Below are 12,544 nucleotides of genomic sequence, written 5' to 3'. Positions count from 1 at the left end.
CTTCAACCTCGGCGACCGACGAGACGAGTTTACCAACAGACTCATCCACGTCTTTACCAACAGTCAGCTTTTCCACGATGGACACCTCAACCCCTGCAAGCACCCAAACAAATTTACAAACAGATTTGTCTACGTTGTCATCAACCGTCAGCTTGGTAGACCCATCATCTTTGGCGACCACCGTGACGAGTTCACCAACGGATTCGTCTACGTCGTCCCCGAATGTGAGCTCCTCTACGATAGACACATCAACCTCTATGAAAACAGATTCGTCGGCTCCTGTCGGCTCCTCCACTGTAGACATATCCACCTCAGCGAGCACCAAGACGAGCTCACGTACAGATTCATCTACGTTGTCCCGACCTATCAGCTCCACAGCTATAGACACATCGAACTCGGATGCTGCACCTACTACTGCTGCTTTACCACTGGCTGCTACTGCTAAGCCTAATTTACGTACGTAAATTATATGACTTACTGACAGAATGCAGCTTTATTCTCAAAGCAAGTATGTTAACTAGGCTGTTTGAATATCTAATTTGTTTTTATAACTACATTGTAGGTAATAAATCGGTACCCGTCCCACTTGGCATGAAATTTACCATTCCTTTCAACCCAAACTACAACAATCCATCTTCACCGGAATACAAAGCGTTTGAATCGAAAATTCATCAAGCGGTAAATCATACGTTCTGATCCCTTGCTCATCGTTAGTGGCGTATAGTTATTTAGTTAATAGCCAGCTTCAAATTTCAATGTTATGGTTTTTTGTGACACTTGTAGCTCATGAAGATGTTTGCAAACGTCCCAGGATTAGCGTCGATTAAGATTAGGAAGATCAGGTGATTATGAACACATCTAATCAGATTATAATCAAATTCAACTGATCAATTGTAACATACAGTATGTATATTCTGGTAGCAATGTTTACAAAGTACATTTATATAGTCAGGGCAGCGTTACTGTGGATTTTGAAATGGTGATGAATCTTGGACCCCTCGTGGATGCAGCAAATACCCAGGGATTAAGTGTCGAACAATTTGTTCAGCAAGCTTTACTAGAGACGATGTCAAATATTACTGCAATTGATGGCCTGCCAATCAACACGACGTTCACAACTGAAAGTATTAAAGGTAATTTACATCTGCAAAACCTGAGAACAAAACTGAATTTTAGATTCGATGGTCTAGATCACTACAATTGTGACCGTGATTATCATACGAAAGTTGTCCATTTAAAACAGGAAACTGTTTGTAATCATCCAAATAACCTGAAAGCGAAAATCATTTTGTACACCACTGATCTGTTGTAGCTATGAGGATTGACCCCTGTAGTGCAGTTAATGTCTGCCCAAATGGCTACACGTGCTTCCTACATGATAGAAATTCAACGAATGTGACTTGTTCCTCGACACTGACGAGCAGTGGTGCAAGTGTTAGTACTACATTCAGTTCTGCATCACCAACTACTGGTACAACAGGCACAAGCATGTCACCAACTTCAGTGTTTCCAACTACAGGGATTACTGTGTACTCAACAAGTGGAACAACAGGCAGTACTGTGTCATCAACTAGTGGAACGACAGGCAGTACTGTATCATCAACTAGTGGAACAACAGGCAGTACTGTGTCCTCAACTAGTGGAACATCAGGCAGTACTGTGTCCTCAACTAGTGGAACAACAGGCAGTACTGTATCATCAACTAGTGGAGCAACAGGCAGTACTGTGTCCGCAACTAGTGGAACAACAGGCAGTACTGTATCATCAACTAGTGGAACATCAGGCAGTACTGTGTACTCAACAAGTGGAACAACAGGCAGTACTGTGTCCCCAACTAGTGGAACAACAGGCAGTACTGTATCATCAACTAGTGGAACATCAGGCAGTACTGTGTACTCAACAAGTGGAACAATAGACAGTACTGTGTCCCCAACTAGTCCAACAACAGGCAGTACTGTATCATCAACTAGTGGAACATCAGGCAGTACTGTGTACTCAACAAGTGGAACAATAGGCAGTACTGTGTCCCCAACTAGTGGAACAACAGGCAGTACTGTATCATCAACTAGTGGAACATCAGGCAGTACTGTGTCATCAACTAGTGGAACAGCAGGCAGTACTGTGTCCTCAACTAGTGGAACATCAGGCAGTACTGTGTCCTCAACTAGTGGAACATCAGGCAGTACTGTGTCCCCAACTAGTGGAACAACAGGCAGTACTGTGTCCCCAACTAGTGGAACAACAGGCAGTTCTGTGTCCTCAACTAGTGGAACAACAGGCAGTTCTGTGTCCCCAACTAGTGGAACAACAGGCAGTACTGTATCATCAACTACTGGATCATCAGGCAGTACTGTATCATCAACTAGTGGAACAACAGGCAGTACTGTGTCCTCAACTAGTGCAAATTCAGGCAGCACTGTATCCACAACTAGTGCAACAACGGGCAGTACTGTGTCCTCAACCAGTGGAACAACAGGCAGTACTGTATCATCAACTAGTGGAACATCAGGCGGCAGTACTGTGTACACAACAAGTGGAACGACAGGCAGTACTATGTCCTCAACTAGTGGGACATCAGGCAGTATTGTGTCCTCAACTAGTGGAACAACAGGGAGTACTGGGTCCACAACCTCTGGAATGACATCCAGTACTGTGTCTCCTACTAGTGAAACATCGGGGATTACTGTGTCCCCAACTAGTGGAACAACAGGCAGTACTGTGTCCCCAACTAGTGGAACAACAGGCAGTACTGTGCCCTCAACAAGTGGAACATCAGGGAGTACTGGGTCCACAGCTAGTGGAATGACAGGCAGTACTGTATCCCCAACTAGTCCAACAACAGGCAGTACTGTATCATCAACTAGTGGAACATCAGGCAGTACTGTGTACTCAACAAGTGGAACAATAGACAGTACTGTGTCCCCAACTAGTGGAACAACAGGCAGTACTGTATCATCAACTAGTGGAACATCAGGCAGTACTGTGTACTCAACAAGTGGAACAATAGGCAGTACTGTGTCCCCAACTAGTGGAACAACAGGCAGTACTGTATCATCAACTAGTGGAACATCAGGCAGTACTGTATCATCAACTAGTGGAACATCAGGCAGTACTGTGTCCTCAACTAGTGGAACATCAGGCAGTACTGTGTCCCCAACTAGTGGAACAACAGGCAGTACTGTGTCCCAAACTAGTGGAACAACAGGCAGTTCTGTGTCCTCAACTAGTGGAACAACAAGCAGTACTGTGTCCCCAACTAGTGGAACAACAGGCAGTTCTGTGTCCCCAACTAGTGGAACAACAGGCAGTACTGTATCATCAACTACTGGAACATCAGGCAGTACTGTATCATCAACTAGTGGAACAACAGGCAGTACTGTATCCTCAACTAGTGGAACAACAGGCAGTACTGTGTCCCCAACTAGTGGAACAACAGGCAGTTCTGTGTCCCCAACTAGTGGAACAACAGGCAGTACTGTATCATCAACTACTGGAACATCAGGCAGTACTGTATCATCAACTAGTGGTACAACAGGCAGTACTGTGTCCTCAACTAGTGCAAATTCAGGCAGCACTGTATCCACAACTAGTGCAACAACGGGCAGTACTGTGTCCTCAACCAGTGGAACAACAGGCAGTACTGTATCATCAACTAGTGGAACATCAGGCGGCAGTACTGTGTACACAACAAGTGGAACGACAGGCAGTACTATGTCCTCAACTAGTGGGACATCAGGCAGTACTGTGTCCTCAACTAGTGGAACAACAGGGGGTACTGGGTCCACAACCTCTGGAATGACATCCAGTACTGTGTCTCCTACTAGTGGAACATCGGGGATTACTGTGTCCCCAACTAGTGGAACAACAGGCAGTACTGTGTCCCCAACTTGTGGAACAACAGGCAGTACTGTGCCCTCAACAAGTGGAACATCAGGGAGTACTGGGTCCACAGCTAGTGGAATGACAGGCAGTACTGTATCCCCAACTAGTCCAACAACAGGCAGTACTGTATCATCAACTAGTGGAACATCAGGCAGTACTGTGTACTCAACTAGTGGTACATCAGGCAGTACTGTATCCTCAACTAGTGGAACGACAGGCAGTACTGTATCCTCAACTAGTGCAACAACGGGCAGTACTGTGTCCTCAACTAGTGGAACATCAGGCAGTACTGTATCCTCAACTAGTGCAACAACGGGCAGTACTGTGTCCTCAACTAGTGGAACATCAGGCAGTACTGTATCACCAACTAGTGGAACATTAGGCAGTACTGTGTCCTCGACTAGTGGAACGACAGGCAGTTCTGTGTCCTCAACGACTGTTATAACAGGCAGTACTGATTCGTCTACGACTCTCAGCTCCTCTACGGTAGACACATCAACATTAGAGACCAGTTCACAAACTGTCAGCTTCACTTCTATAGACACATCAACCTCGACTGCTGCACCATTTACTACTGCGCTTGTAGTCATAGCTGCTACCGGTAAGTCTTTTTCATGGATGCATTCTCTATATACATAGTTATATGACCAATTGACCTAAGCAAATGGGAAGTCTCAGCGTTCATTGGAATTAACTCATATCGACTGTCTCTGAGAGGTTTGATCGTGACAGCAGCTTATTAATGCCTGCATAAAATCAATTAATTTTATTTTTCTTTTTTGTAGGGAATGCTACATTGTCAGTTCCATTTTCAATAAGCTTTAACGTATTGTTCAATACAAACTACAACAATCAAAGTTCTCAGGATTACGTAACTTTTGTATCTAAAATCAACCAAGCGGTAAGGCACGTGAAATAGATGGAATCAGATATTACCTGAAGCCAATACCAGTATATCTACCGTACCAAAAAATGGATTCATATATCCAGTCATAGCAATAGAAAAATGTGAATCATTTTATTCATTCACCACGAAAAAAGATAATAGCATATGTAAACTTCATTACATTTCAGCTTACTGCATTGTTTTCCAACATACCTGGATTTTCGGCTCTAAAGATTAAGAATATAAGGTAGTTGCACATGTTCAGTTACTGGTTATGAATTACCTTTGCAAAAATGTTGATAAAAAATCATTTATCGCAACAGGCAAGGGAGTGTGATTGTCGATTTTGGGATATCAGCCAACCTAGGATCACTTTTAAGTGCAGCAAATGCTAAGGGTCTTAGCCTCAACCAATATGTTCAGCAAGTTCTACAAGAAACGATGGCTAATGTAACAACAATATCTGCTTTGCCACTAAACACGACATACACAACTGAAAGTATTAAAGGTAATATGCAAAGTATGAAAATTTCAGTGTTTTCTAGGGGTTCGAGTTACATTCAATTCTACCTAATAACCGTTTTAAGTGATTTGTCGCTAATGACACTGTGTCAGAAAGTTTGCCAAAGACCATTTCATGATGTAAAACAGTCCGCAATGGTGTCTAAAATAGAAAATTTTTCTTTTGTTATAGTGTTGCAAATTGATCCTTGCAGCGCAGTAGGTCTTTGCCCAAATGGTTTTACATGCATAGTACTCAATGGGAATACAACAAAAGTGACATGCTCAGTAACATCAACAACAAGTACGAGTACAATCAGTAGTACTGCGGCAACAACAACTGTAACAACGGGCGATACTGCATCATCAACAACTGGTAAAAGAGGCAGTACTGTGTCCGCAACTAGTGGAACATTAGGGAGTACTGTATCCTCAACTAGTGGAACAACAGGCAGTACTGTGTCCACAACTAGTGGAACAACCGGCAGCACTATATCACCAACAAGTCGAACAACAGGCATTTCTGTAACCGCAACTAGTGGAACAACAGGCAGTACTGTGTCCCCAACTAGTGGAACAACAGGCAGTACTCTGTCCTTAACTAGTGGAACAACAGGTAGTACTGTTTCCCCAACTAGTGGAACATCAGGCAGTACTGTATCACCAACCAGTGGAACAACCGGCAGTTCTGTGTCATCAACTAGTGGAACAACAAGCAGTACTGTGTCCCCGACTAGTGGAACAACAGGCAGTTCTGTGTCCTCAACGACTGTTATAACAGGCAGTACTGTGTCCTCAACTAGTGTAACAACAGGCAGTACTGTGTCCACAACTAGTGGAACAACCGGCAGCACTATATCACCAACTAGTGGAACAACAGGCATTTCTGTAACCGCAACTAGTGGAACAACAGGCCGTACTGTATCCTCGACTAGTGGAACAACAGGCAGTACTGTATCCCCAACTAGTGGAACATCAGGCAGTACTGTATCACCAACCAGTGGAACAACCGGCAGTTCTGTGTCATCAACTAGTGGAACAACAGGCAGTACTGTGTCCTCAACTAGTGGAACAACCAGCAGTTCTGTGCCATCAACGAGTGGAACAACAGGCAGTACTGTTTCCTCGACTAGTGGAACAACAGGCAGTACTGTATCCTCAACTAGTGGAACAACAGGCAGTACTGTGTCCCCAACTAGTGGAACAACAGGCAGTACTGTGTCCTCAACTAGGGGAACATTAGGGAGTACTGTATCCTCAACTAGTGGAACAACAGGCAGTACTGTATCCTCAACTAGTGGAACAACCAGCAGTTCTGTGCCATCAACGAGTGGAACAACAGGCAGTACTGTTTCCTCGACTAGTGGAACAACAGGCAGTACTGTATCCTCAACTAGTGGAACAACAGGCAGTACTGTGTCCCCAACTAGTGGAACAACAGGCAGTACTGTGTCCACAACTAGTGGAACAACAGGCAGTACTGTATCCTCAACTAGTGGAACAACCAGCAGTTCTGTGCCATCAACGAGTGGAACAACAGGCAGTACAGTTTCCTCGACTAGTGGAACAACAGGCAGTACTGTATCCTCAACTAGTGGAACAACAGGCAGTACTGTGTCCCCAACTAGTGGAACAACAGGCAGTACTGTGTCCACAACTAGTGGAACAACCGGCAGCACTTTATCACCAACTAGTGGGACAACAGGCATTTCTGTAACCGCAACTAGTGGAACAACAGGCAGTACTGTGTCCCCAACTAGTGGAACAACAGGCAGTACTCAGTCCATAACTAGTGGAAAAACCGGCAGTACTGTATCCTCAACTAGTGGAACAACCAGCAGTTCTGTGCCATCAACGAGTGGAACAACAGGCAGTACAGTTTCCTCGACTAGTGGAACAACAGGCAGTACTGTATCCTCAACTAGTGGAACAACAGGCAGTACTGTGTCCCCAACTAGTGGAACAACAGGCAGTACTGTGTCCACAACTAGTGGAACAACCGGCAGCACTTTATCACCAACTAGTGGGACAACAGGCATTTCTGTAACCGCAACTAGTGGAACAACAGGCAGTACTGTGTCCCCAACTAGTGGAACAACAGGAATTTCTGTGTCCTCAACTACTGGAGCAATAGGCAGTACAGTGTCGTCAACTAGTGCAACACCAGGCAGTACTATATCACCAACCAGTGGAACAACCGGCAGTTCTGTGTCATCAACGAGTGGAACAACAGCCAGCACTATATCTTCAACTAGTGGAACAACCGGCAGTTCTGTGTCCCCAACTAGTGCAACACCAGGCAGTACTGTGTCCCCAACTAGTGGAACAACAGGCAGTACTGTATCCTCAACAAGTGGAACAACAGGCAGTACTGTGTCCTCGACTAGTGGAACAACAGGCAGTACTGTTTCCTCAACTAGTGGAACAACAGGCAGTACTGTATCCTCTACTAGTGGAACAACAGGCAGTACTGTGTCCCCAACTAGTGGAACAACAGGCAGTACTGTGTCCTCGACTAGTGGAACAACAGGCAGTACTGTTTCCTCAACTAGTGGAACAACAGGCAGTACTGTATCCTCTACTAGTGGAACAACAGGCAGTACTGTTTCCCCAACTAGTGGAACAACAGGCAGTACTGTATCACCAACCAGTGGAACAACCGGCAGTTCTGTGTCATCAACGAGTGGAACAACAGGCAGCAATATATCTTCAACTATTGGAACAACAGGCAGTACTGTGTCCACAACTAGTGGAACAACCGGCAGCACTATATCACCAACTAGTGGAACAACAGGCATTTCTGTAACCGCAACTAGTGGAAAAACAAGCAGTAGTGTATCCTCGACTAGTGGAACAACAGGCAGTACTGTGTCCCCAACCAGTGGAACAACAGGCAGTACTGTGTCCTCAACTAGTGGAACAACCGGCAGTTCTGTGTCATCTACGAGTGGAACAACAGGCATTTCTGTTTCCTCGACTAGTGGAACAACAGGCAGTACTGTGTCCCCAACTAGTGGAACAACAGGCAGTTCTGTGTCATCTACGAGTGGAACAACAGGCATTTCTGTTTCCTCGACTAGTGGAACAACAGGCAGTACTGTGTCCCCAACTAGTGGAACAACAGGCAGTATTGTGTCCTCAACTAGTGGAACAACAGGCAGTACTGTGTCCCCAAATAGTGGAACAACAGGCAGTATTGTGTCCTCAACTAGTGAAACAACAGGCAGTACTGTGTCCTCAACTAGTGGAACAACAGGCAGTACTGTATCATCAACTAGTGGAACAACCGGCAGCACTATATCACCAACAAGTCGAACAACAGGCATTTCTGTAACCGGAACTAGTGGAACAACAGGCAGTACTGTGTCCCCAACTAGTGGAACAACAGGCAGTACTCTGTCCTCAACTAGTGGAACAACAGGTAGTACTGTTTCCCCAACTAGTGGAACATCAGGCAGTACTGTATCACCAACCAGTGGAACAACCGGCAGTTCTGTGTCATCAACTAGTGGAACAACAGGCAGTACTGTGTCCGCAACTAGTGGAACAACAGGCAGTATTGTGTCCTCAACTAGTGGAACAACAGGCAGTACTGTTTCCTCAACTAGTGGAACAACAGGCAGTACTTTGTCCTCAACAAGTGGAACAACAGGCAGTACTGTGTCCCCAAATAGTGGAACAACAGGCAGTACTGTGTCCTCAACTAGTGAAACAACAGGCAGTACTGTGTCCTCAACTAGTGGAACAACAGGCAGTACTGTGTCCTCAACTAGTGGAACAACAGGCAGTACTTTGTCCTCAACAAGTGGAACAACAGGCAGTACTGTGTCCCCAAATAGTGGAACAACAGGCAGTACTGTGTCCTCAACTAGTGAAACAACAGGCAGTACTGTGTCCTCAACTAGTGGAACAACAGGCAGTACTTTGTCCTCAACAAGTGGAACAACAGGCAGTACTGTATCATCGACCAGTGGAACAACAGGCAGTACTGTATCCTCAACTAATGGAACAACAGGCAGTACTGTGTCATCAACTAGTGGAACAACAGGCAGTACTGTATCCTCAACTAGTGGAACAACAGGCAGTACTGTGTCCCCAAATAGTGGAACAACAGGCAGTACTGTATCATCGACCAGTGGAACAACAGGCAGTACTGTATCCTCAACTAATGGAACAACAGGGAGTACTGTGTCATCAACTAGTGGAACAACAGGCAGTACTGTGTCCTCAACTAGTGGAACAACCGGCAGTACTGTGTCCTCAACTAGTGGAACAACAGGCAGTACTGTGTCATCAACTAGTGGAACAACAGGCAGTATTGTGTCCCCAAATAGTGGAACAACAGGCAGTATTGTGTCCTCAACTAGTGGAACAACCGGCAGTTCTGTGTCCCCAACTAGTGGAACAACAGGCAGTACCTTATCACCACCCAATGGAACAACCGGCAGCAGTGTATCACCAACCAGTGGAACAACAGGCAGTACTGTGTCCTCACCTAGTGGAACAACAGGCAGTACTGTATCCTCAACTAGTGGAACTACAGGCAGTATTGTGTCATCAACTAGTGGAGCAGGCAGTACTGTGTCCTCAACTAGTGGAACAACAGGCAGTACTGTGTCTTCCACTAGTGGAACAACTGGAGGTTCTGTCTCCTCAAAAAGTGGAACATCAAGCAGCACTGTATCGCCAACTAGTGGAACAACCAGCAGTTCTGTGTCCTCAACTAGTGGAAAAAAAGGAAGCACTGTATCACCAACCAGTGGAACAACAGGCAGTACTTTGTCTTCAACTAGTGGAACAACAGGCAGTACTGTTTTCCCAAATAGTGGAACAACAGGCAATACTGCGTCCTTAACTAGTGGAGCAACAGGCAGTACTGTTTCCCCAACTAGTGGAACATCAGGCAGTACTTTCTCCTCAACTAGTGGAACATCAGGCAGTACTGTATCCTCAACTAGTGCAACATCAGGGAGTACTGTGTCCCCAACCAGTAGTACAACCGGCGGTACTGTGTCCCCAACTAGTGGAACCACAGGCAGTACTGTATCCCCAACTAGTGGAACATCAGGCAGTACTGTATCCTCAACTAGTGGAACCACAGGCAGTACTGTGTCCCCTACTAGTGGAACAACAGGCAGTACTGTGTCCCCAACTAGTGGAATAACAGGCAGTACTGTCTCCTCAACTAGTGCAACATCAAGGAGTACTGTATCCTCAACTAGTGGAACTACAGGCAGTACTGTATCCTCAACGAGTGGAACAACAGGTAGTACTGTGTCCTTAACTAGAGGAACAATAGGCAGCACTGTATCACCAACCAGTGAAACAACAGGCAGTTCTGTGTCGTCAACTAGTGGAACAACAGGCAGTACTGTATCCCCAACTAGTGGAACAATAGGCAGCACTGTATCACCAACCAGTGGAACAACAGGCAGTTCTGTGTCGTCAACTAGTGGAACAACAGGCAGTACTGTATCCCCAACTAGTGGAACAATAGGCAGCACTGTATCACCAACCAGTGGAACAACAGGCAGTTCTGTGTCGTCAACTAGTGGAACAACAGGCAGTACTGTATCACTTACCAGTGGAACAACAGGCAGTACTGTGTCCGCTACTAGTGTAGCAACAGGCAGTACTGTATCATCAACCAGTGGAACATCAGGCAGTACTGTGTCATCAACTACTGGATCAACAGGTAGTACTGTGTCCCCAACTAGTGGAACAATAGGCAGCACAGTATCACCAACCAGTGGAACAACAGGCAGTACTGTGTCCTCAACTACTGGAGCAACAGGCAGTACTGTATCTCCATCTAGTGGAACAATGGGCAGTCCTGTATCCTCAACTAGTGCAACATCATCAAGGAGTACAGTGTCCCCAACAAGTAGAACAACCGGCAGTACTGTGTCCTCAACTAGTGGAACATCAGGCAGTACTGTATCCTCAACTAGTGGAACATCAGGCAGTACTGTATCCCCAACTAGTGGAACAACAGGCAGTACTTTGTCCTCAACTAGTGGAACATCAGGCAGTCCTGGGTCCTCAACTAGTGGAAGATCAGGTAGTACTGTATCATCAACGAGTGGAACAACAGGCAGTCCTGTATCCTCAACTAGTGCAACATCATCAAGGAGTACAGTGTCCCCAACAAGTAGAACAACCGGCGGTACTGTGTCCCCGACTAGTGGAACAACAGGCAGTACTTTGTCTTCAACTAGTGGAACATCAGGCAGTCCTGGGTCCTCAACTAGTGGAAGATCAGGTAGTACTGTATCATCAACGAGTGGAACAACAGGCAGTCCTGTATCCTCAACTAGTGCAACATCATCAAGGAGTACAGTGTCCCCAACAAGTAGAACAACCGGCGGTACTGTGTCCCCGACTAGTGGAACAACAGGCAGTACTGTATCATTCACTAGTGGAACAACAGGCAGTCCTGGGTCCTCAACTAGTGGAAGATCAGGTAGTACTGTATCATCAACGAGTGGAACAATAGGCAGTACTGTATCCTCAACTACTGGAACAACAGGCAGTACTGTGTCCTCAACTAGTGGAACAACAGGCAGTACTGTGTCCTCAACTAGTGCAACAGCAGGCAGTACAGTATCTTCAACTAGTGGAACAACAGGCAGTACTGTGTCCCCAACTAGTGCAACAACAGGCAGTTCTGTGTCCTCAACTAGTGCAACAGCAGGCAGTACTCTATCATCAACTAGTGGAACAACAGGCAGTACTGTATCCTCAACTAGTGGAACAACAGGCAGTTCTGTGTCCGCAACTAGTGGAACAACAGGCAGTACTGTATCCTCAACTAGTGGAACAACAGGCAGTACTGTGTCCGCAACTAGTGGAACAACAGGCAGTACTGTATCTTCAACTAGTGGAACAACAGGCAGTACTGTTTCCTCAACTAGTGCAACAGCAGGCAGTACTATATCACCAACTAGTGGAACAACAGGCAGTACTGTGTCCGCAACTAGTGGAACAACAGGCAGTACTGTATCTTCAACTAGTGGAACAACAGGCAGTACTGTTTCCTCAACTAGTGCAACAGCAGGCAGTACTGTATCTCCAACTACTGGAACATCAGGCAGTACGATGTCCTCAACTAGTGGAATAACAGGGAGTACTGTTTCCCCAACTAGTGGAACAACAGGCAGTACTGTTTCCCCAACTAGTGGAACAACAGGGAGTACTGTTTCCCCAACTAGTGGAACAACAGGCAGTACTGTATCCTCAACTAGTGGAACAGCAGGCAGTACTATATCACCAACT

At 45.8% G+C, this 12,544-nt stretch overlaps 2 protein-coding genes across 2 annotated transcripts; both read left to right on the top strand.

Annotated features, from left to right (window-relative positions):
- The first annotated feature begins 923 nt into the window (after window positions 1–923).
- LOC141911218 (uncharacterized) lies at window positions 924–4,801 on the top strand. Its single transcript, XM_074802200.1, has 4 exons — window positions 924–934; window positions 1,806–1,991; window positions 4,155–4,483; window positions 4,668–4,801. The coding sequence occupies exons 1-4, from the start codon at window positions 924–926 to the stop codon at window positions 4,799–4,801; spliced, it is 660 nt and encodes a 219-aa protein (XP_074658301.1).
- A 408-nt stretch (window positions 4,802–5,209) lies between these two features.
- LOC141911217 (uncharacterized) lies at window positions 5,210–12,389 on the top strand. The gene is made up of 8 exons (XM_074802199.1): window positions 5,210–5,276; window positions 5,463–5,695; window positions 6,701–6,812; window positions 7,569–8,099; window positions 9,054–9,151; window positions 10,492–10,535; window positions 10,921–11,900; window positions 12,283–12,389. Exons 1-8 carry the CDS (start codon window positions 5,210–5,212, stop codon window positions 12,387–12,389), a joined length of 2,172 nt encoding a protein of 723 aa, XP_074658300.1.
- Window positions 12,390–12,544: the final 155 nt, after the last annotated feature.

The sequence above is a fragment of the Tubulanus polymorphus genome, chromosome 9, assembly GCF_964204645.1.
Source record: "Tubulanus polymorphus chromosome 9, tnTubPoly1.2, whole genome shotgun sequence".
Taxonomy (NCBI): Eukaryota; Metazoa; Nemertea; class Palaeonemertea; order Tubulaniformes; family Tubulanidae; genus Tubulanus; species Tubulanus polymorphus.
Note: the sequence above shows the minus strand (reverse complement) of the source record. Positions and strands in the feature narration are given on the sequence as shown.

What these genes read in the sequence shown, in the direction of transcription:
- LOC141911217 (XM_074802199.1), top strand. Translation starts at nt 5,210, where the DNA reads ATGGCTAATGTAACAACAATATCTGCTTTGCCACTAAACACGACATAC. An exon ending in CACAACTGAAAGTATTAAAG is followed by an intron (nt 5,277 to 5,462) that starts GTAATATGCAAA and finishes CTTTTGTTATAG; the next exon opens with TGTTGCAAATTGATCCTTGC. An exon ending in GTGGAACATTAGGGAGTACT is followed by an intron (nt 5,696 to 6,700) that starts GTATCCTCAACT and finishes TCCCCAACTAGT; the next exon opens with GGAACAACAGGCAGTACTGT.
- LOC141911218 (XM_074802200.1), top strand. An exon ending in GGAACATCAGGCAGTACTGT is followed by an intron (nt 1,992 to 4,154) that starts GTACTCAACAAG and finishes GTCCTCAACTAG; the next exon opens with TGGAACATCAGGCAGTACTG. An exon ending in TGTAGTCATAGCTGCTACCG is followed by an intron (nt 4,484 to 4,667) that starts GTAAGTCTTTTT and finishes TCTTTTTTGTAG; the next exon opens with GGAATGCTACATTGTCAGTT.